The 21,564-nt window shown below is 46.6% G+C and overlaps 2 protein-coding genes across 2 annotated transcripts; both read right to left on the bottom strand.

The window, feature by feature from the left end:
• Window positions 1–4,120: 4,120 nt before the first annotated feature.
• On the bottom strand, window positions 4,121–13,041 carry LOC307205758 (protein S100-A4-like). The gene is given in 4 exon segments (XM_079958537.1): window positions 4,121–4,485; window positions 6,989–7,148; window positions 12,954–12,985; window positions 12,991–13,041. Coding segments are annotated over 4 exon segments (393 nt in total). The 5' UTR covers window positions 13,027–13,041; the 3' UTR covers window positions 4,121–4,320.
• A 345-nt stretch (window positions 13,042–13,386) lies between these two features.
• On the bottom strand, window positions 13,387–18,783 carry LOC307205775 (protein S100-A3-like; the record flags this gene model as incomplete). The annotated part of the gene is made up of 2 exons (XM_079958561.1): window positions 13,387–14,752; window positions 18,637–18,783. The coding sequence occupies 2 exons, from the start codon at window positions 18,781–18,783 to the stop codon at window positions 14,588–14,590; spliced, it is 312 nt and encodes a 103-aa protein (XP_079814687.1). The 3' UTR covers window positions 13,387–14,587.
• Window positions 18,784–21,564: the final 2,781 nt, after the last annotated feature.

Here is a 21,564-nt window from a genome sequence, read left to right as displayed (position 1 = left end):
ACCATAATTCAAAAGCATCCATTCTTCGGCGATCAGCCTTCTTTATGGTCCAGCTCTCACTTCCATACATCACTACTGGGAAAACCATAGCTTGAACTATACGGACCTTTGTTGGCAAGGTGATGTCTCTGCTTTTTAAGATGCTGTCTATGTGTGTGTATGTATAGTATGTAATTATAAAAAAAACAATAAAGATCATCTTTAAAAAAAAAAGACATTCTCTCCAAGCCACGCCAGCCACCCCTCCAGGCCCTGGACGCCAGTCAGCCCACCACAAATACTTCTCCTGTTTGACAAGAGAGCACCGTGAGCCGGCTGGGAATAAGCCCTAGGTGGCTCAGCGGAGTCCCGTCTGGGCTTGCAGGCCTGAGGGGAGCAGCGGTGGGGCAGGCGGGGAGCAGGGGTGGCTCGAGAACGCCTGCGCTCAGCAGAAACCTTTGCTTCCCGTTGAAAATGCAGCCCTGGCAGTTTCATTCAAAGGCAAAACTCTCTCCGGTGCTCAGCGTGAGCTAGACAGGGCTGGGGCTCCAATTGGTAGCTGGAAAATCAGGCCACGCGACTGGAAGTTTCTACTCTTTCACATCTTTTACAACGAGAGAGGGTGGCTGCTATGGGCAGGGTTGGGGTATATGGCCCTCTATTTATTTATTTATTTATTTTTTCAAAAAAAAAATTATTGGTTTTACAAGTTTATAACAAATATAACATACAAAAAATAAAAAATAAAAACAAGAAAAATAAAGAAAAAGGAACATACAAATAAACACTTAATCTTCCTAAGATCCGATTTAGTTTTCATTGTTAACTGACTTCCTCAAATCCCCCCTAACTGAATTCCATTGTATCCCCTTGTAACAGTTTTCCAATAACAAAATTTACTTTTTCAGGTTACTTTCTTTACTTCTTTTCATAGTTTCTCCCACAATGTTTGACAATTTAGTCATATTCTATTCCTAAGCCAAATTGATAAATTCAAGTAGCTTCTGCTTATCTTATATTACAACATTTAGCTAAATAATCTTTAAATTTCATTGTGGTGTATGGCCCTCTAGGCCGCTCTGTCTGGCCCTTGTAACTTTCCCCAGGCCATGCCCCTTAAACACAGGCCACACACCCCTCATAGCCCTGCTTCTCATATGCTCAACATATTATCTGCATTAGCTTAATAACCACTTTTGTCTCTTTATGGCCGCTGTAAGTTCCAGAAATGATTTCCTGAAGCTGACTACACCTGAAGCCAGCACGTCAAATGCGGCCCTCTGAGGCTCTTAGCCCGGCCCTCAGAAACCTCCCCAGGGTCACGCCCCTGTTTTGCACACTCCCCCCCACTAAACCCTATCAATTAATAAATGGTGGGGTTTTGATGATTTGGGATGTGAAGGGAGAAACACCAGCTGCAGAGGAATTCGTGGGCTAGCCTCTGCAAAAAAAATAAAAAAAAATAAACGACCTGCCCAAGCCAGGGCCACTAAGAAACAATGCAGGGCCATTGAGGGCACAATGCAAGAGAACTGTTATTCTACCATGGTCCTGAGGTGTGAACAGAGACTGGGGGGTTTGGAAGGTTGCCAAGGTAACTGGGTGTGAGGTGACAGGAAAAGAGGTGTTTTCAGAAGGAAGAAGGAAGACTGGGATCCATCTTTGGCAGGTTGGCTGAAGGTTGCTTGCAGTGCTGCGGGGGACAAACCCCTCATGAAACGACCATGCTGTAAGATCTGGACTCCCTCCATGCAGACTGAAGGTGCAAATAGGTGAATAAACCATATTTCTTAAAGCTACACCGGTCTCCACCATGTCTCAGTTCTCCAAAGGAGCACAAACCCTGGAAGACTGCCTGGAGCCCGCTGGGATCTTGCTATCGCTCAGCAAAGCGTGGGGAGCAGTGCTGGATTTACATATAAGCTAAACAAGCTATAGCTTAGGGCCCCCAAAAAATTTCAAGGAGAAAAAAACCCCTCAAATATTTTATTGGGGGGAGCAAAGAGACCTTGACCCTAGAAGTTAGGTCCTATGCCTGGAGAAAGCTGTTGAGCTTTTTTGGCTGCTGACTGATATATCAAGGAAATGCTGGTTTTTCAAAATCATGGTTAGTAGTCGTCGATAGCCTGCTCCATGGCTGCTCCACCCTCTTTTGCCTCTGGCATGTGGTCCTGGGAAGGCCCTTGGGCTGAAAAATAGCAGAATCATAGAATTGTAGACTTGGAAGGGACCCACAAGGGTCATCTAGTCCAACCCCGTGCAATGCGTGAATCTCAGCTAATGAAGCTCACGACCACCCCTCCATACATCATACATACATCGCAGAAGGGGTGTAGCTCAAGACCACCACCCCAGATACATCATACCTACATCACAGAAAGGGCGGTCTACAGCAGAAATCTGAGTGCTTTGTTTACCTTCTGTCTGCCAGGTTACCTGTTTAATGGTCACTTGATTGGATTGCCTGGGAGCCTGGCCAGTCTTTTGTAATGATAAATACTTAGTTCCTGAGTCAAATGTGCCCTTAAGACATGATTTGTGAAGGAAAAGACCTTTGACCTTTCAGAGAAAACATCTGGTCAGTTTGGGAATCAAAATGGTTTCAGGTCGGTCTTCCTCTGTTGATCTATGTACGTGCTTGGTTGGTACACTTATGAACATTTAACATATCTCTAAGACCCCAAAATTCCTATCATAGCATCCAACCTCTATTTAAAAGCATCCCACGAAGGAGAGCCCACCACCTTCTGAGGTCATCCATACCACTTGTTCCCCTGGCCCTAGAATGATGCAACGGAAACATTCATAGAATCTTAGAGCTGGAAGGGACCCAAGGGTCATCTAGTCCAACCCCCTGCAACACCCACAGCAGATGGCCAATGAGGGCCTACAATACATACAGTGGTGCCCCGCAAGACGAATGCCTCGCAAGACGAAAAACTCGCTAGACGAAAGAGTTTTCCGTCTTTTGAGGTGCGTCGCAAGACGAATTTCCCTATGGGCTTGCTTTGCAAGACGAAACATCTTGCGATTTCTTGCGAGTTTTTTTCCTTCCCCCCCTTTTTCTAAGCCGCTAAGCCGCTAATAGCCGCTAAGCCGCTAAACCGCTAATAGCACTAATCCGCTAAGCCGCTAATAGCCGTGCTTCGCAAGACGAAAAAACCGCAAGACGAAGAGACTCGCGGAACGGATTAATTTCGTCTTGCGAGGCACCACTGTAGTTGGCTAGAGCATGGTGTTGATAATGCCACAGCTGTAGATTCGATCCCCGTAAGGGACAGCTGTCTATTCCTGCATTGCAAGGTGATTCAACTAGAAGTGTTGAATGGTCTCTTTAAATCTGAAGGTTCATTATTGTTCCACAAGATGTATATTTCTTTAAAGGCCAGAGCAAATAACGTGACCTAGTTTTATAGCTGTGAAGCAGTATAGCAGGTGCTGTTAACTTATGTTGATTAAGCTGTTGGGTATAGTATATAAAGAGCAGCAAGTAGCTCTCTCAGTGCCCTGGTGGATGGGTCATGCTTACTGATATATTGTAAAAAGGTAAAAGGACCCCTGACCATTAGGTCCAGTTGTGGCCGACTCTGGAGTTGTGGCGCTCATCTTGCTTTATTGGCCGAGGGAGCCGGCGTACAGCTTCCAGGTCATGTGGCCAGCATGACTAAGCCGCTTCTGGCAAACCAGATCAGCACACGGAAACGCCGTTTACCTTCCCGATGGAGCAGTACCTATTTATCTCCTTGCACTTGATGTCCTTTTGAACTGCTGGGTTGGCAGGAGCAGGGACCGAGCAACGGGAGCTCACCCCGTTGCGGGGATTCGAACTGCCGACCTTCTGATTGGCAAGCCCTAGGCTCTGTGGTTTAACCCACAGCGCCACCCGCGTCCCAGATATATTGTAATTTAGTGTAAAAGGAGTTTTTGTTTTTGTGATTAAAACCTAGCAAAAGTTATTTTGCGTTTCTGGAATGTGTGGTCTCCCCAGCACGCCTTCTGCAGTGCAACTAATCTGCAAATAACCAACAAGAAAACCCTCAGGGTCTTTCTCAACTATGTCCTTGTATGAGTCTGTGCTTCTAATCTTGCCTCCCTCTCCCCCCTCCGAAAAAAGAAGGCGGCAGCAATGAAACAAACCCAATGAAGTTTTAAAGCAAACTTTATTGTGGAAAGAGAAAGAGGCGTGGAATAATCTCCATCACGGCGGAGCCTCCAGATCAGAGAGGCGTCGTCGATGGGGCCTTTGTGAGGGAGAAGGAGAGAACAGGCGCGAGGCTGAGCTCTCAGGTCTCCGGCCTGCACAGACACCACAATTGCCCTTGATTCTGCCCCCCCCCCAGATCACTTGCCCCTGGGCATCTTGTCGGGATAGCCCTGGAAGAAATCGTTGCACATCATGGCCACGCAGGCCAGGAAGACGGCGTACTCTTGGAAGTCCACCTCGTTGTCCTTGTTGTTGTCTAAGTTGCTCATGATCCTCTGGAAATTCGTCTCGTCCTTCTTTTTCTGTGGGAGGGAGGTTGGATTTCATTGGTGGGGGAGGTTTAAAAAGAGATCTGGGGTTGCCACGACGCGGCTGGGAAGGAACGGGGGCTGTCTGACCCCTGGTGCGTTGGGCGAGAGCTTTTGCCTCACCAGCTTCGCAGGGGAAACCGGCCGTTGCTGAATCGGAACGAATGCCGATTTGCAGAAAACCTAATTGACATTCATTCCGATTCAGCAGTAAGCATTGGGGGGTAGATCCCTGTTGCCCCAGCCACTCTGGGCTTCTTCTAGCCCCAGAGGCTAGGATCCAGAGAAGGTCTAACCTTTTTGCATGTACATGTTTTTAATTATTGAGGTACCGTATTTTTCTCTCTATAAGATGCATTTTCCCCTCCTAAAAAGTAAGGGGAAATGTGTGTCCGTCTTATGGAGCGAATGCAGGTGGGAGGCTCTGCTCAGCGCTCCCTTTAAAGAGCCCCGTGGAGCATGTGTGCAGCTCTTGGGGGCTTTTCCCCGAGGAGGGAAAACGGCAGCTCTTGGGGGAGCCTTCCTCCCGCTGCCCGGAAGAGGCTTCGCACGGCTATCCCATAAGCCAGGACAGCAAGAGGCTATCCCAGAACCAGATCCCTCTTGCTGCTCTGGTTTATGGGATTCAGAATATTTTTTTTCTTGTTTTCCTCCTCCAAAAACTAGGTGCGTCTTATGGTCTGGTGCGTCTTATAGAATGAAAAATACGGTAAGTAGTGCCATCTGCTGCCTTGGTAAAGGGTTGCTGAAAGGCACACCTTTCAATTACGTCTGTCTCTCTGCCTTGCTTATGCTCCCTGCTTCCCCATTGGGCTTTTGTATAGCCTGCACATGGATGGAGGACGATGGACACTCATAGCCACCAGACTGCTCCAATGGCCTGGAGCGCAAGGCACTCCCATCTGCCAGTTTGGTCTTGCCCAGGGACGGGGAGCCTGTGGCTTTCCAGACTCCAGCTCACGTCAGACCCAGCCAGAATGGTCAGGGATGAAGGGAGCTGGATCCCTGGCCATATCTGGAGGGCCATAGGGTCCCACACCCCAGTCCCGGACACATGTCCCAACCAATCAGGGATCACCCATTAAAGGCACACACAGAGGTGTGAAGCAGGAATGGGGAGCCTGTGGCCCTCCAGATGTGGTTGGACTTCAGCTCCAATCAGCCTCAGCAGGCACTGGCTGATGGTCAGGGATGCTGGGAGTTGTGGTCCAACAGCAACTGGAGAGCCCATAGCTCTGCATTAGAAGATGCAATTGGGATAGATGTCGGAAAGGCAATTGCCAGTCTAGTTCAGGGATAGGGAGTCTGTGGGCCTACTAGATGTTGCTGTATTCATGATCCATGTGACGGTCACCTCCAGGCTTGACTACTGTAATTCGCTCTACGCGGGGCTGCCCTTGAAACTGTCCCAGAAACTCCAGCGGGTGCAGAATGCTGCAGCGAGGCTCCTCACGGGGTCTCTGCCATGGGAGCATATTCACCCAGTTCCTTTCCAGCTGCACTGGCTCCCGGTGGAGTACAGGGTCAGATTTAAGGTGCTGGTTTTGACCTTTAAAGCCCTTCACGGCCTATGACCCTCTTACCTACGTTACCACCTCTCCCGGTATGCCCCACGGAGGACCTTAAGGTCCATAAATAGCAACACCCTAGAGGTCCCGAGCCCTAAGGAAGTTAGATTAGCTTCAACCAGAGCCAGGGCCTTTTCAACTCTGGCTCCGGCCTGGCGGAACGCTCTGCCTCATGAGACCAGGGCCCTGCAGGATCTGATTTCTTCCCGCAGGGCCTGTAAGACAGAGTTGTTCCACCTGGCCTTTGGCTTGGAGCCAATTTGATTCCCTCCCCCTCTTTCTTTTTTCTTTTTCCTTTCTCCTGTGATGAGGCTGCATTTTAATATTTAAACGTTTCAATATTTTAATTGTTGTATTTTAATTTTGTTTTTAAGTTGTATTCATTCAACTTGTTTTTATTATTGCTTGTTAGCCGCCCTGAGCCTGGCCTTGGCTGGGGATGGTGGGGTATAAATAAAAATATAATAATAATAATAATAATAATAATAATAATAATAATAATAATTTTTCCAGCTCCCATCAGCCCCATCACCCATCAGTCAGAAATGATGAGAGTTGTAGTCCATCTGGAGGGCCACAAGTTCCCCACCCTTGTCCTGGGCACACGTCCCAACCAATCAGGGATCACCCAGAGATTCGAGTCCTCATGGTTCAGAATAAAGGGCAGTGTGTCTCCAGAATTTCAGGAAAGGATTCTGTTGCAGCCCTACCTGAAGATGGCAGGGATCAAACTTTCTGCACACAAAGCAGATGTTCTACCACTGAGCTGCCACCCTTCCCTGAAAAATAATGTAAGTTTCTAGTTCTCATGGTCCAGTAGCTCTCCAGGATACCAGGAAGGGATTCTACTGCAGCCTCCCCTGGAAATGTAGGGGACCTTCTTGAGAAGGTGATGTTCTCCTCCATCGAGGTCCCCTCCTTTGACTTACCCCGAGGAACCCAGGCAGCTCCTTCAAGAGCAGCTCCTTCAGCTCTGCTTTGTTCAGCTTGAACTTGTCTCCTTCCTTGCCGGAGTAGTTGTGGAAAGTTGTGACCATCACCTCCAGGGCCTTCTCCAGGGGACTCGCCATTTTCGGATGCTCTCGGAACCTGGCAGTGGCAGAAGAGCGGGTTGGGAATGAGAAAGCCTGCCAGGTGGTGGACAGCGGTGGCACTTGCCCATTGAGACTGGCTGGGCAGAAAACAGGGAAGCCAATGGGAGGCGGAACCAGGGCCAAGGAGAGGCGGAGCCAACTAATTCCGCCTTTGTCCCCATCCTCCTCCTCCTCCTCCCTTCTGAAAAGGCAACACTAAGGCTACGTTTGCACCAGATATAAATATAAATCACTACGATACCACTTTAAACACTCATGGCTTGCCCCAAGGAATTCTGGGAGCTGCAGATTGTTATGGGTGCTGAGCACTGTTAGGAGACCCACCCCGCCTCCCTCCCAGAACTTCAATTCCCAGAGTGGTTTGACAAGCAATCCCTTTTCTTCCCAGGGAACTCTGGGAATTGTAGTTCTGAGCCCCAAATGGTTGGAATTTGTATTGCAACATAATTTATATATTGGAGGAGATTCTTGAGAGTCCCATGGACTGCAAGAAGATCAAACCTATCCATTCTGACGGAAATCAGCCCTGAGTGCTCACTGGAAGGACAGATCCTGAAGCTGAGGCTCCAATACTTTGGCCACCTCATGAGAAGAGAAGACTCCCTGGAAAAGACCCTGATGCTGGGAAAGATGGAGGGCACAAGGAGAAGGGGACGACAGAGGACGAGATGGTTGGACAGTGTTCTCGAAGCTACCAGCATGAGTTTGACCAAACTGCAGGAGGCAGTGGAAGACAGGAGTGCCTGGCGTGCTCTGGTCCAGGGCGTCACAAAGAGTCGGACACGACTAAATGACTAAACAACATCAACAACATGGAAGTCATGTAGACATATCTAAGGGTCAATATACTCATTTGAAGCATGGTGCAAGTGCTGTCAGTCGCATTATAGTCTATCCTTCGTTGACAAGTCAATGCAAAGCAGCTAAGAAAGTTTGGGCTAAGACAATTGGGGATTCTCGTAAGAATCCATCAGAGGAATCCATGCAGATTTTGATCAAGCATACAGTAGTTTGGGATACAAGAGTCTGCTCAACAAGAAACTGAACATACAAAAGCCCAGTGGCAGGAACTGGGACTTCTTCTAATGGAAAAGAGAGGATAGAGACAAATTCTGGGAACTGTGGCCTAGGGTTCAAATTAAGTGAGATCAGGCAGTGGGAGAAATTTCAAATTGCCAACATCGACTGCAGATGTCTGCTATAGATTCAAGAGCTATGAAGCAATACAGCAATGAGAGTCAGAGTATGTTTAAATGGTGGTACGATTGATGCCTTTAAAGCATCACGAGGAATGAATCAAGGCTGCATTCTGGCTCCCGCTCTTTTAACATCTATATTAACGATTTGGTGCCATATTTAGCCAACGCAAACTTCCCCGCTGCAGTAATTAGGGACAGAAAGATCTCAATAGTGATGTACGCAGATGATTTAGTGCTCCTCTCTCTTTACCGATTGGGCGTCAAAAAATCTCTTGGAGGTGTTCAGCACATACTGTAAGCAGGAAAGCCTATCCATAAATTAAGATCAACAGTATGATTTTTGGCAAACATAGTCCTAGGTATAAATGCTGCCTAGAAAGGGACACAGGTAGCACTGTGGTCTAAACCACTGAGCCTCTTGGGCTTGCCGATCAGAAGGTCAGCGGTTCGAATCCCCGCGATGGAGTGAGCTCCTGTTGTACTGCCCCAGCTCCTGCCAACTTAGCAGTTTGAAAGCATACCAGTTCAAGTAGATAAATAGGTACTGCTGTGGCGGGAAGGTAAACAGCATTTCCATGCGCTCTAGTTTCTGTCATGGTGTCCCATTGTGCCAGAAGTGATTTAGTCATGCTGGCCACATGACCTGGAAAGCTGTCTGTGGACAAATGCCGGCTCCCTCGGCCTGAAAGTGAGATGATCGCCGCAACCCCACAGTCGTCTTTGACTGGACTTAACCGTCCAGGGGTCCTTGACCTTTTCCTTTTTTACCTTTGCTGCTTAGATCAGCAAGCTAGAGGACAAATGCGCTCATTTAGAAACCTGGGTGTACTCTTTAGCGAAACCCTCTCTTGGAAGTGTCATATGGAGACAGTGAAAATCAAAGCACAGAAAACCATAGGGGCATTGATGAAGTTCTGTTGCAACAGTGGAGGGCAGGTGATTGAACCTGCCCTAAACATATTTGGTAGCAAAGTGCTATGTTGTTGAAATCTGGGGCTCTGATTTGAACGCTTATTAAAATTTTGTAAATGGTGCATATTTTTGCAAGCTATAGTGTGGTGTAGTGGTTAAGAGTGGTAGCCTCGTAATCTGGGGAACCGGGTTCGCGTCTCCGCTCTTCCACATGCAGCTGCTGGGTGACCTTGGGCCAGTCACACTTCTCTGAAGTCTCTCAGCCTCACTCACCTCACAGAGTGTTTGTTGTGGGGGAGGAAGGGAAAGGAGAATGTTGGCGGCTTTGAGACTCCTTCGGGTAGTGATAAAGCGGGATATCAAATCCAAACTCTTCTTCAACAAGATCCATCAATCAAACAGACTTTGTCTTTTTGGTTCGCCTCAGGTGGATGACATCACTCATTATCTGTTAGCCTGTCCCTTGTATAGAGAGACCCAAGAGATCGTTTTCTGAAATCTTTGCACATACAAGCAAGCAGTCCTACCTGGCAGAAATGGTTTGGTTTCTTTTGAGTGACAATAAGACCTTTGTAACATACAGAGTGGCCCTTTATGCACTGGCTGGGGGAAAAAATCAGGAAAAAGGAGTCAAAGAAAATCACTATAAATTGTTGTGGTGGTTTGGAGGTTTAATCTGGAGTCAAGCTGGATTTCAGTCTGTTGGTGTCTCTGGTAACCTTTCTCTCTTACATCATGGAGGTTGGCAAATTGGATTTTAAAAAGGCAAGGTAATATTAGAACAGCAGCTATCAGAGATGCAGAAGGGAAACTGTTTTAACGCTGAGGAAAGTCTTTTTTATATTATGGATTTTAATGCAATGGGTGTACGTTCTGTATTATTTTATTAACGCTATTGCTTAATGCAAGCCTTTGTCTAGAACAATAAACTTATGAGGTGGATGGCATCAGAGGCTTTATTTTTATTTTTCATCGCCTCCAGACTGAGGTTTGCCGGAGGAAGACCACACCCGGCTTTAGTCAACCACAGAATCTGGAGATGGCAGAAAAAGGAAAGAGGAAACTCTGAGTCATGATATAAGAATCGGTAGTAGAATTTGGTGGCAAAGTTAGAGGAGGCTTGAGTAAAACAGATGGGAGGGGGGAACTCCACAAAGGGATCTGGGCTTATTCGGGTGGAGGTGATACGCCTGTCCCCTAAACTGATTGTTCTTCCTCTTGATCCCAGTCAGTCACTGGTTCTGGAGGGCAGGAGTTGAGGAAGGCACATCGTGTGCATGTTCTGGCACACCTTTTAGAGTTAAGTGTCAAGAAGCCAGTCCTCATGACTAGGGGGTTCTACCTGGAGGGAGGGGCCGTTTGAGGGATGAGAAAATCAGTCCATTTCAGTTTCCCTCAGTTCCTTATTTTTTCAACTTTAAGTTCAGCACTCCACATTTCAACATCAGCTTTCTGCCTTGATCCCCAGTTAAAAACCATTTAAAAAAACTTTAAGAATTGATGCCAGAGCTTGTTTCCCCCACTCCTCCCCCTCATGAAAATTCCTCAGCAACTTAGTGTGAAATTTCCCCCAACAAACACATCCTTGGAGGCCGTTTTGCCTAATATAATGCATTCTATTTTCACGGATTAACACATTTTAAGGCACACATTCCCCTAATCTATGCCTTTTTTTTGGGGGGGGGTGTACACATTACTTGGCTGGAGAACCGCCTAGCAAAATTCAAAGAAATGCGAATTTCCAAAGGTTGGCTGTTTTTGTGCTATTTTGAAGAGAGTGGGTCATATAGGTTCTTTGCCTTTAAATACAAACTGAGCTGAATCTGCCCCCCCCTCGCTACCTAGCTGATAGTGATCCACAAGGAGAAAAGTCTCTTTGTGATCAGCTGAATGCGTAGTCTGAGATAGGGCAGGATAGACACACATAGGATTGCACTGAGAATTGCACACACAAACCCCTGAGGTCCCATCTGTACTGAGCATTTGAAGCATCCTTCTTTATTTAAGTAGTCCCCCCACCACAAAAATCTTGGGAAACGTCGTTTGTTGGGGTGCTGAAAGTAGTTAGGTGACAACCCCACCCCAATTCTCCACACAGAGCCCCAATTTCCAGAGTCAATTCACCTCTCTTCCTGTGAAACTGGCAATTGCAGCTCTGTGAGGGGAATATTTGCTGTCACACCCAGAGAGAGACACACTCCTCATTTGAAATGAAAGGCTAGGACCAACTATCAGGTTCTGAAAGAATCAGTGCCACACCCTTTAGCCACTGGGAAACTGAGCATGCACAGAGTGCTATTCTTGGTAGGAAAGTCCTGTTATACAGTTGTAATTTGACTCCCAAACGTCTTGGGAGTCGAAAGTTCTGGCTCCCAAACGATAAAAAACTGGAAGTGAGTGTTCCAGTTTTGGAACGTTCTTTTGGAAGCCGAACGTCCAACTGGGCTTCTGCGGCTTCCGATTGGCTGCAGGAGTTTCCTGCAGCCAACCAGAAGCCGGGCTTTAGTTTACGAATGTTTTGGAAGTCGAACGGACTTCCAGAACAGATTCTGTTCCACTTCCGACATACTACTTTATAGATAGATGAATAGACAGACAGACAGATAGATAGACCTAGATAGATAGATAGATAGATAGATAGATAGATAGACAGACCTAGGCAGCCACACCCTTTATTCACTGAGCATGTGCAGAGTGCTGTTTGGGGATGGGGAGAGAAAGCCCTGCCTGCTATAAAAACAAACCCACAACCATTAGCTGCTGGGAACCTGAGTGCATGCAGAGTTTGGCCCTTTCTGTTTGCTGAATAACAGCCCTTTGCAAGCATATTGGATTGCATAGGAATCAGAGGCGTCTTGTAGAGTCGCTGTTCTGCTCTGTTGCTACCTGAGGTAAGACTGGCTGAAGGGAGTGGAGAGACACGACGCCCATTTCCTCAGCGACTGCTAGCAGATTGCTGTGCATGTCACACACTGGAGAAACAAGTTGCACCTCTGCAAAATAGGTCTGCTTTGGATGAAAACAGTTGTTCTTACATCTATCGAATACCAGTGTAACACTGAAGAACATCTGGGGACTTGAAGTTCCTTTCCAGGGCTGGTAGCTTTAAGATCTGGGCAAGATTTCTTGTGTGTGGGCGAGATCCCACATCAAGACTCATGCTCCGAAATGGACATATTGAAATCAATGGACTTACGTAACGTTGAGTTGCAGCCGGTGTCACTCCTCCTCACAGCAGACCCACAGAAATTAATCAGCATGGAGTTGTATCCAACCACATTCTGCTCAGGGCCATTGCAATTAACAAACCTAACTTCGTGTAGATTAACTTTAGTGGGTCTACTCTGAGTAGGGCTACCACTGACTACAGCTCAACGGCGAATTTTGGTCCCTTAACTTCACCGCGTCTGCTCTAAGTAGAACTTAGTTGGGTAACCACCCTAAAAAAAACCACTGATTCTTGTGGGTCTACTCTAAGTAGGGCATATTTGGCTACTACTCGCAAGCCACAAGGAAGTTCTGCACTTCTGAAACTGCCTCTGGACTCTGGTCAGTCATGGCAGCCTCTGCACAACATCAGGCTGAAACTGATGGCCTCAGGAAGACAGCATCATCCTTGTTCTATTTAATTAAATTTTTTTTTTTTTGAAAAACAGACTAGGCATGTAAAAATAACAAACAAGACTTACCACAGCAACCAAACACCGAAGCGATCGAGGAGCTACAGGGCAGGATATGAGGGCTTGTGACAACTCGAGCCATATTTAAAGCCTCGGCAAATCCGGCCTTTTATTTCGGTTGCGAAAAGTGTACACCCACCGGGTTCAGAAAGAGACCAATAAGGATCTCCCCAGGGTGTGTTTTTTGGGGGGGAGGCTGGTGAGGATGCGAAGGCCTTTGTGAATGCTGCCTCGCCCCTCTCTTTTGCACTCATCCCCACAGCCCTCTCTCCAAATTCCCAGACCGATTCTTTCCATCTGTCTGGCAAAGAACGGCCTTGAAATGCCAGCTTTGGAAAGGCCGGCGTAGAAGTTCCAGAAAACAGGAGCGGGAGGGAAAGCAAGGCTGGCAAGTCAGAAGAAGGGAAAAGAATAAGCAATGGGAAATGATGACAAATGCGTCTTTAATGCACCAGGTCCGCTGGTAAAATTATTTTTATTCTTGGTAGTCACACCTGCCCTGTGGAACGCCCTCCCATCAGATGTCAAGGAAATAAACATCTATCTGACTTTTAGAAGACCTCTGAAGGCAGAGAGGGTTTTGTTTTAATGTTTGAGGTTAAGCTTTTTAATACAGTGGTACCTCGGGTTACATACGGTTCAGGTTACATACGCTTCAGGTTACAGACTCCGCTAACCCAGAAATAGTGCTTCAGGTTAAGAACTTTGCTTCAGGGTGAGAACAGAAATCGTGCAGTGGCGGCACAGCGGCAGCAGCAGGCCCCATTAGCTAAAGTGGTGCTTCAGGTTAAGAACAATTTCAGGTTAAGTATGGACCTAAGGAACGAATGAAGTACTTAACCTGAGGTACCACAGTATTTTGCTGGAAGCTGCCCAGAGTGAATGGGGCAACTAGTCTGCTATAGAAATAATAAAATAAAACAAAACTTATTGTTGTTATTGTTATTATATAAATGTCTAAGACTGATAAGTCTGAAAGTATCTAGTAGCTTCTCCTGACACATTCAACTTCCACTCTCACAGCACAGTTTTCAGAGACAGTTCAAGACAGCAATTACCCATGATCCTTTGAATATACAGTGGTAACTTGGTTTATGAACAGCCCTGTTAACGAACTATTCAGTTTACGAACTCCGCAAAACCGGAAGTAGTTTTCTGGTTTGCGAACCTTACCTCAGTCTAAGAATGGAAGCCGAACAGTGGAAGGGCACCGGCGGCGGGAGGCCTCATTAGGGAAAGCGTGCCTCAGTTTAAGAACGGTTTCAGTTTAAGAACCGACTTCTGGAATGGATTAAGTTTGTAAACCGAGGTACCACTGTATAACATTTTTTGACATTTTACTTTGAGGCTCTTTCCCTCATAGGTATGAGATGCTAAGGATCTGTAGCTCCACTGTGTTGCTGTTACTTTTCATTTCATCCTTTCAGAAGCCATTTTTTCTTGTTCTATTTTCCCATTTTTTTGAGGCTCAAAACTGCTTTCTCGACTTAAGTAACAAAATGAAATAAAGACATAGTTGATGAGGAAGAAGACTTGTCTTGAGATTTCAGAGACAGACATGGGGACTTCCTGGCACAGTTTTTCCAACCGGGGTGAGGAACTTGCTTTGCAACCCTGGGTGAGTTGGGGAGCCATCTTGGTTTTCATAGCAGTCGGGGCTGGACCGGAGGGCTGTCCCGGAAGAAGTCGTGGAAGAAGGTGCAGGCCGCCGCGATGAAGCGGATGTACTCTTCAAAGTCCACTTGGTTGTCCTTGTTTGTATCCAGCAATGCCATCAACTCTTCGAAAGCACCGTCTTTTATTTGAAGCTGAGAAAGGAAAAGAAATGGAATGGTTGAGAATGGAGAGAAATGATCGGGGACTGAGGGTCCTTTTCAGCCTAATCATCACCATCAGTGAATGAGGGATCATTAAAGAATTATTATTATTGTAATATCCCCCCTATATACATAGAAATGTAAGTTTGTCGTCATGTTGCAGTTCAGGTGGCCGCCAACTGCAGTATGATGCATAGCAGGCAGGCAGGCAGGAGGGTGAGGAAGCAATGCAGTCCAGATGAGATGTTTGTGGTTTAGAAAGGAGGAGGAGCTCGGGGAGAACTGTGGGAGGATATGCAAAGGGGTGGGTGAGGTGTAAAGGAAAGGGGGCTAGTCAGCTGTGGGGGAATGGCGGTTGGCAAAAAGGTAGGTGGGTTGGCGAGCAGGCCCTAGTTGTTGCTGTTGTTAGTCTTGACCGATGGGCCCTTTAAGAATTATCAGCATGGTACAACAACAACGAGACGCTGGTGGCGCTGTGGATTAAACCATAGAGCCTAGGGTTTGCCAATCAGAAGGTTGGTGGTTCGAATCCCCGCCACGGGGTGAGCTCCCATTGCTCGGTCCCTGCTCCTGCCAACCTAGCAGTTCAAAAGCATGTCAAAGTGCAAGTAGATAAATAGGTACCGCTCCAGCGGGAAGGTAAACTGTGTTTCCGTGCGCTGCTCTGGTTCGCCAGAAGCAGCTTAGTCATAACCCAATAAAGCGAGATGAGCGCTGCAACCCCAGAGTCGGCCACAACTGGACCTAATGGTCAGGGGTCCCTTTACCTTTACCTTTACCTTTACCTTTACAACAACAAGATGATCATAGAATCATAGAATTGTAGACTTGGAAGCAACCATGAGGTCTATCCAACGGCCCTGTAATGCAGAGTGACTGGGGCAACCCAGCCAAATGGTCAGGGTATAATTATAAGATAGTAAAAGCACAACTTCAGGCAATACCAATGAGACGGAAACATGGAAGGTGCCTAAAGAAGCCAGGGTGGCTATCTAAAGAACTTTTAACTGAGTTAAGATTAAAAAAGGATGTGTACAAAAAACGGAAAAGGGGGGAAACCACCAAAGAGGAATTCAAACAAATAGCCAGCACGTGTAGACACAAAGTCAGAAAAGCTAAAGCACAGAATGAACTCAGGCTTGCTAGAGAGGTTAAAAGCAACAAAAAAGGCTTTTATGGGTATGTTCGTAGCAAAAGGAAGAACAAAGAAACAGTGGGGTCACTCAGAGGAGAAGATGGTGAAATGCAAACAGGGGACACAGAAAGGGTTGAACTCCTCAATGCCTTCTTTGCCTCAGTCTTCTCCAATAAAGAAAACAATGCCCGACCTGAAGAATTTGGAGCAAATGATTCAGCAGAGGAAACACAGCCCAGAATAACTAAGGATACAAGAATACTTGGCTAGTTTAGATGTATTCAAGTCTCCAGGGCCAAGAGTATTAAAAGAACTGGCAGATGTGATCTCAGAACCACTGGCAGTCATCTTTGAGAATTCCTGGAGAACAGGCGAAGTCCCGGCAGACTGGAGGAGAGCAAATGTTGTCTTGGATGATGGACTCAAGGGCATCCTGATCAAATTTGCAGATGAAACCAAACTGGGAGGGGTGGCTAACACCCCAGAGGACAGGATCACACTTCAAAACGACCTTGACAGATTAGAGAAGTAGGCCAAAACAAACAAGATTAATTTTAACAGGGAGAAATGTAAAGTATTGCACTTGGGCAAAAAAAAAAAAGAGAGGCACAAATACAAGATGGGTGGCACCTGGCTTGAGAGCAGTACATGTGAAAAGGATCTAGGAGTCTTGGTTGACCACAAACTTGACATGAGCCAACAGTGTGACGCGGCAGCTAAAAAAGCCAATGCAATTCTGGGCTGCATCAATAGGAGTATAGCATCTAGATCAAGGGAAGTAATAGTGCCACTGTATTCTGCTCTGGTCAGACCTCACCTGGAGTACTGTGTCCAGTTCTGGGCACCACAGTTCAAGAAGGACAGTGACAAACTGGAACGTGTCCAGAGGAGGGCAACCAAAATGGTCAAAGGCCTGGAAACGATGCTTTATGAGGAACGGCTAAGGGAGCTGGGCATGTTTAGCCTGGAGAAGAGGAGGTTAAGGGGTGATATGATAGCCATGTTCAAATATATAAAAGGATGTCACATAGAGGAGGGAGAAAGGTTGTTTTCTGCTGCTCCAGAGAAGCGGACACGGAGCAATGGATCCAAACTACAAGAAAGAAGATTCCACCTAAACATTAGGAAGAACTTCCTGACAGTAAGAGCTGTTCGACAGTGGAATTTGCTGCCAAGGAGTGTGGTGGAGTCTCCTTCTTTGGAGGTCTTTAAGCAGAGGCTTGACAACCATATGTCAGGAGTGCTCTGATGGTGTTTCCTGCTTGGCAGGGAGTTGGACTCGATGGCCCTTGTGGTCTCTTCCAACTCTGTGATTCTATGATTCTATGATTCTATAATTCTATAATTATTCTTAACCTTACATAGGGCTCAAACCCGCGACCTTGAGATTAAGAACCTCATGTTCTTATAATGAGTTGGGGGGGGGAGTTTTAAATGACTTTTTCTCAAAACCCTGAAGCTTTTCTTTTAGGAATTCTAGGTGCTGAAAGCCCAAGGGAACAGAAAATACTATTTATGTAAGTGGCCATAGCTATGTGGATGTTCTTGGCCCAGAGATGGAAAGAAGATAAAGTCTCTACCACAGAAGTATGGCAGATCAAGTTGATGGATTATGCCAAATTGGCAAAAATGACCAGAAGAATCAGAAATCAGGAACACCAGAATTTTAATAAGGCATGGGGGGGGGGAATTATAATTTATCTTAAAAACCATTGTAAACAGTTTAAAATGTTAGTAGGACTGGAATAACACTTGTAGTTTAATGGTGAATTTTGGAGATGTAAAAAATTTGGATTATCATAAAAGAGAAAGGAGGAAACGATTAACAATAGGACCCACAAAGGGGAGGAGGAAAGTCCCAGAGATTCCTTGGAATCTTGTTTTTATGCTATGTGTTCGTTATGTGACTGTAAAACTTTGATTTGTAAAACCAAATAAACGAATCTTAAAATCACACACCACATCTTCTACCAACTGAGCTATCCTGTGTGATGATGTAATGACGATTGTGAGGATTGTGATGCTGTTGCTGCTGCTGCTGCTGCTAATAATAATAATAATAATAATAATAATAATAATAATAAAAATAAACAACTATTTATATACCAGCTATGAACTAAGTCCCCTTTGGAGGGCTACTTTGGAAATATATGAAACTGTCCTAAAAGGTAAAGGTAAAGGAACCCCTGACCATTAGGTCCAGTCGTGGCCGACTCTGGGGTTGCGGCGCTCATCTCGCTTTATTGGCCGAGGCAGCCGGCGTACAGCTTCCGGGTCATGTGGTCAGCATGACTAAGCCGCTTCTGGCGAACCAGAGCAGCGCACAGAAATGCCGTTTACCTTCCCGCTGGAGCGGTACCTATTTATCTACTTGCACTTTGATGCGCTTTCGAACTGATAGGTTGGCTGGAGCAGGGACCGAGCAATGGGAGCTCACCCCATCAAGAGATTTGAACTGCCGACCTTCTGATTGGCAAGTCCTAGGCTCTGTGGTTTAACCCACAGTGCCACCCGCGTCCCCACGAAACTGTCCCAGGCACCTCAAAACACACATTTCACAGAAAAAATACTGGTAGCATTCAGAATTCCCTTCCAAAACAGGCAGACTTCTGATGAATTTTCATAAGGATTTTCACACACACGCATACTGCTGCAAAAATGTGGAGAATGGATCGGAACAAATTCCATCCGCAACCCATAATGCTCAGGAGACCGAGAATGGGGATGGAAGGAGACTTACGGTTTTCAGGCTGGGAAGCTCGTTTTCCAAGAGTTCCTTCAGTTCCCCTTTGCTGAGTGTGTGTCTGTCGCCTTCCTTCCGGCAGTAGCGCTGGAAGGTGCAAACCAGCCCTCCGAGGGCCTGCTCCAGAGTCTGATACTGCTCCATCGCCGATTCCTGCAAAGCGAGGAGACGGGTGGATGAAGGGGCTTGCCATTTTTATGCATTGATTAAGGACAAAACGTTTGCATCACTTCTCAAACGACATTTCCCAAAGCCATGTAGAAATAAAAACCGTAAACAAAGGTAGGTCAGTAGTGCGTTTAATACGCAGTCCCTGATTGGTTGGGACATGTGTCCAGGACAGGGCTGGGGATGTTGGGAGTTGGAGTTCAGCAACTTCTGGAAGGCCACAGGTTCCTTGCTAGGGATCTACCACAGGGATGGGGAAACTTTTCAAGTCCAAGTACCAAATTTCCTTTTTGACAACCTTTAGCATGCCAGAGGTGGGCGGAGCCATAAGCGAAAGTGAGCAGAATAGCATCAACCTACCCATATCATCCCCCTCCACCCTTCTAGCCAGTTGAAAACACTGAAGGAGGATGAAATTAATGGACTATGCGGAACTTGACAAACTAACGGGAAGGATCCGAAACCAGTGGGACCAGAAATTTACCGAAGACTGGAGTAAATTTACAGATTATTTGAAAAGTATTTGTGATGAACAGATGACGTTTGTAGGTTTGCAAGAAGTTCTGTGAGAAATAATATTAGAAATATTGTAAAAATGGAGAAGGAGAGACAATAAGTTAAGAGATGTAAAGGCAATATTAAGTTAGGAAATGCATAAGAAGTGATTAAGACGGAGGATTTTCAGAGGTGCTGATGGAAGTCCAATAAGAATGTATTTGTGATAAATTGTATGGTATGTTTTATAATTTTGTATGTTAAAAACCAATAAAAATATTTATATATATAAAAAAAGAAAACACTGATGGAAGGTGGGAAGGTGTGTGTCCTAGACAGAACGGGCATGGCAAGGAGATAAGTATGGCCTGGGAATAAACCTAAGGACCAGATGGAGAGGCCTGGAGGACTGTGATCATCCCCAGACCTGAAGTCCACCATCTATGTGATTCTCCCTTCTTGCGATTCCCAGCATACTGCCTCCAGCAAAGGAAGCAGAACATGACCATCAGGGTTAGTAGCCACTGACAGCCCTTTGATCTTCCATCATTTAGTTGAATCCTCTTTTAAAGTCATCTAGACTGGTGGCCATCACAGCAACGTCAACCATTTGCAGGCTACATAAGGAGAGCGGTGCTTGGATCACACTAATGCCCCATCTAGTCCAGCATCCTGTTGTGTGGCAACTTCCCGCCCCCCCCCCAGTGGAAATAAAGACACATGACACAGCTATTTAAGGTTAATGGGCTAAATATGGCCACAACTTGATTGGTTACAGGTGATGAGCGGTATTGGCTTAGGCATTGGTCCTAACCGACTATATCCGACTTCAGCCCGTCTGCTTGAATTCCGGGAAGGGTTAACCACCAGTAGGGGGAGTCCTGCTGATGCACATCAACTAGGAACTCCCCCGGGATCACCGATAGGGGGCGTGCCTTGGGCCCTCACTTCCATAGGCTTCGGACAGGGCCACGCCCCCCGGAATCCTTTACTGGACTACCCTTCAATATGCAGGGCAAGTGATGGCGCTTCCTCCCCTCTTCCATCTATAGAACAATACCAATGCCTAACCGCCAATACCAAGAAAGTTGTGACGATTTGCTATGAGGTAGGCGAAAACCAAGTGGCTGGTGCCAGTTTGCCAAGTGGAAAAAAGCCCACAACACCACCTCCTTTTAAGGCGGAAGTGGCTTTCTCACAGTGGCCACCCAAAGGGAAGCCCCAAAGTGGGACTTGAGCAAAACAGCAGCTCTTCCGGTCCTGTGGTTTTCAGCCACTGGTGTTCAGAAGCAGAGAACCTCAACATTGGAGGTAGACCATAGCCATCAGAGGTGGATAGACCTTTGGGTTGTTGAGTGAATCCTTGACGACTTCTTCTTCCAGAGACTGTCTCTCCTCCCCTCTGGCTGAGCCACATTTGACATACCAAGACATGACACCAACATGTAACAAAAGCACCAGCAACTGTCCCCCCTCCACACACAAAAACAGGTAGCAGCATAATACCCACCGAGATCTCCCAAGTCTCAAGTCTCCTGTGGTGCAGGAGGAAGGCTGAGCTTCAAGTCTCCCAACCTGTCCAGAATTGCCTTCTGCGGCTCCTATCAATGCCGCCAAGCTCTCCTGCGCCCAGACAGGCAGGCCTTGGGAACAGAGGTGACCCACCCATCAGTTGCATCACACCACCTGATCCTGATCCACACCCTGCCTTGCTTCAGGAGAAGATATACTGCTTTTGTCTGGCACCCTCAAAGCCCCAAGCTCATTTCTCAAATCGCTCTTCCACAAAGCACCTCCTTTTCTCAAAATGGTTTTCTGCCCAGGAGGTACTGGGTACATTTCCCTGCCTGCAGTTTCAAATTCCTTTGTCATTTTCAGTCTGTTTCTGCCCATCTGCACCACACATTTAAAGCAGCATCGTACGCCAATAATAATAATAATAATAATAATAATAATAATAATAATAATAATACATTTTTATTTATACCCCGCCCTTCCCGGCCATAGCTGGACTCAGGGGGGCTAACACCAGTATAATTACAATGAAAACATAATGGGGGGGGGTGTTAAAGTAAAGGGACCCCTGACCATTAGGTCCAGTCGTGGACGACTCTGGGGTTGCGGCGCTCATCTCGCTTTATTGGCCGAGGGAGCCGGCGTACAGCTTCCGGGTCATATGGCCAGCATGACTAAGCCGCTTCTGGCGAACCAGAGCAGTGCACGGAAACGGCGTTTACCTTCCCGCCAGAGCCGTACCTGTTT

This window comes from Podarcis cretensis (assembly GCF_951804945.1).
Source record: "Podarcis cretensis genome assembly, chromosome: 16".
Classification (NCBI taxonomy): domain Eukaryota; kingdom Metazoa; phylum Chordata; class Lepidosauria; order Squamata; family Lacertidae; genus Podarcis; species Podarcis cretensis.
Note: the sequence above shows the minus strand (reverse complement) of the source record. Positions and strands in the feature narration are given on the sequence as shown.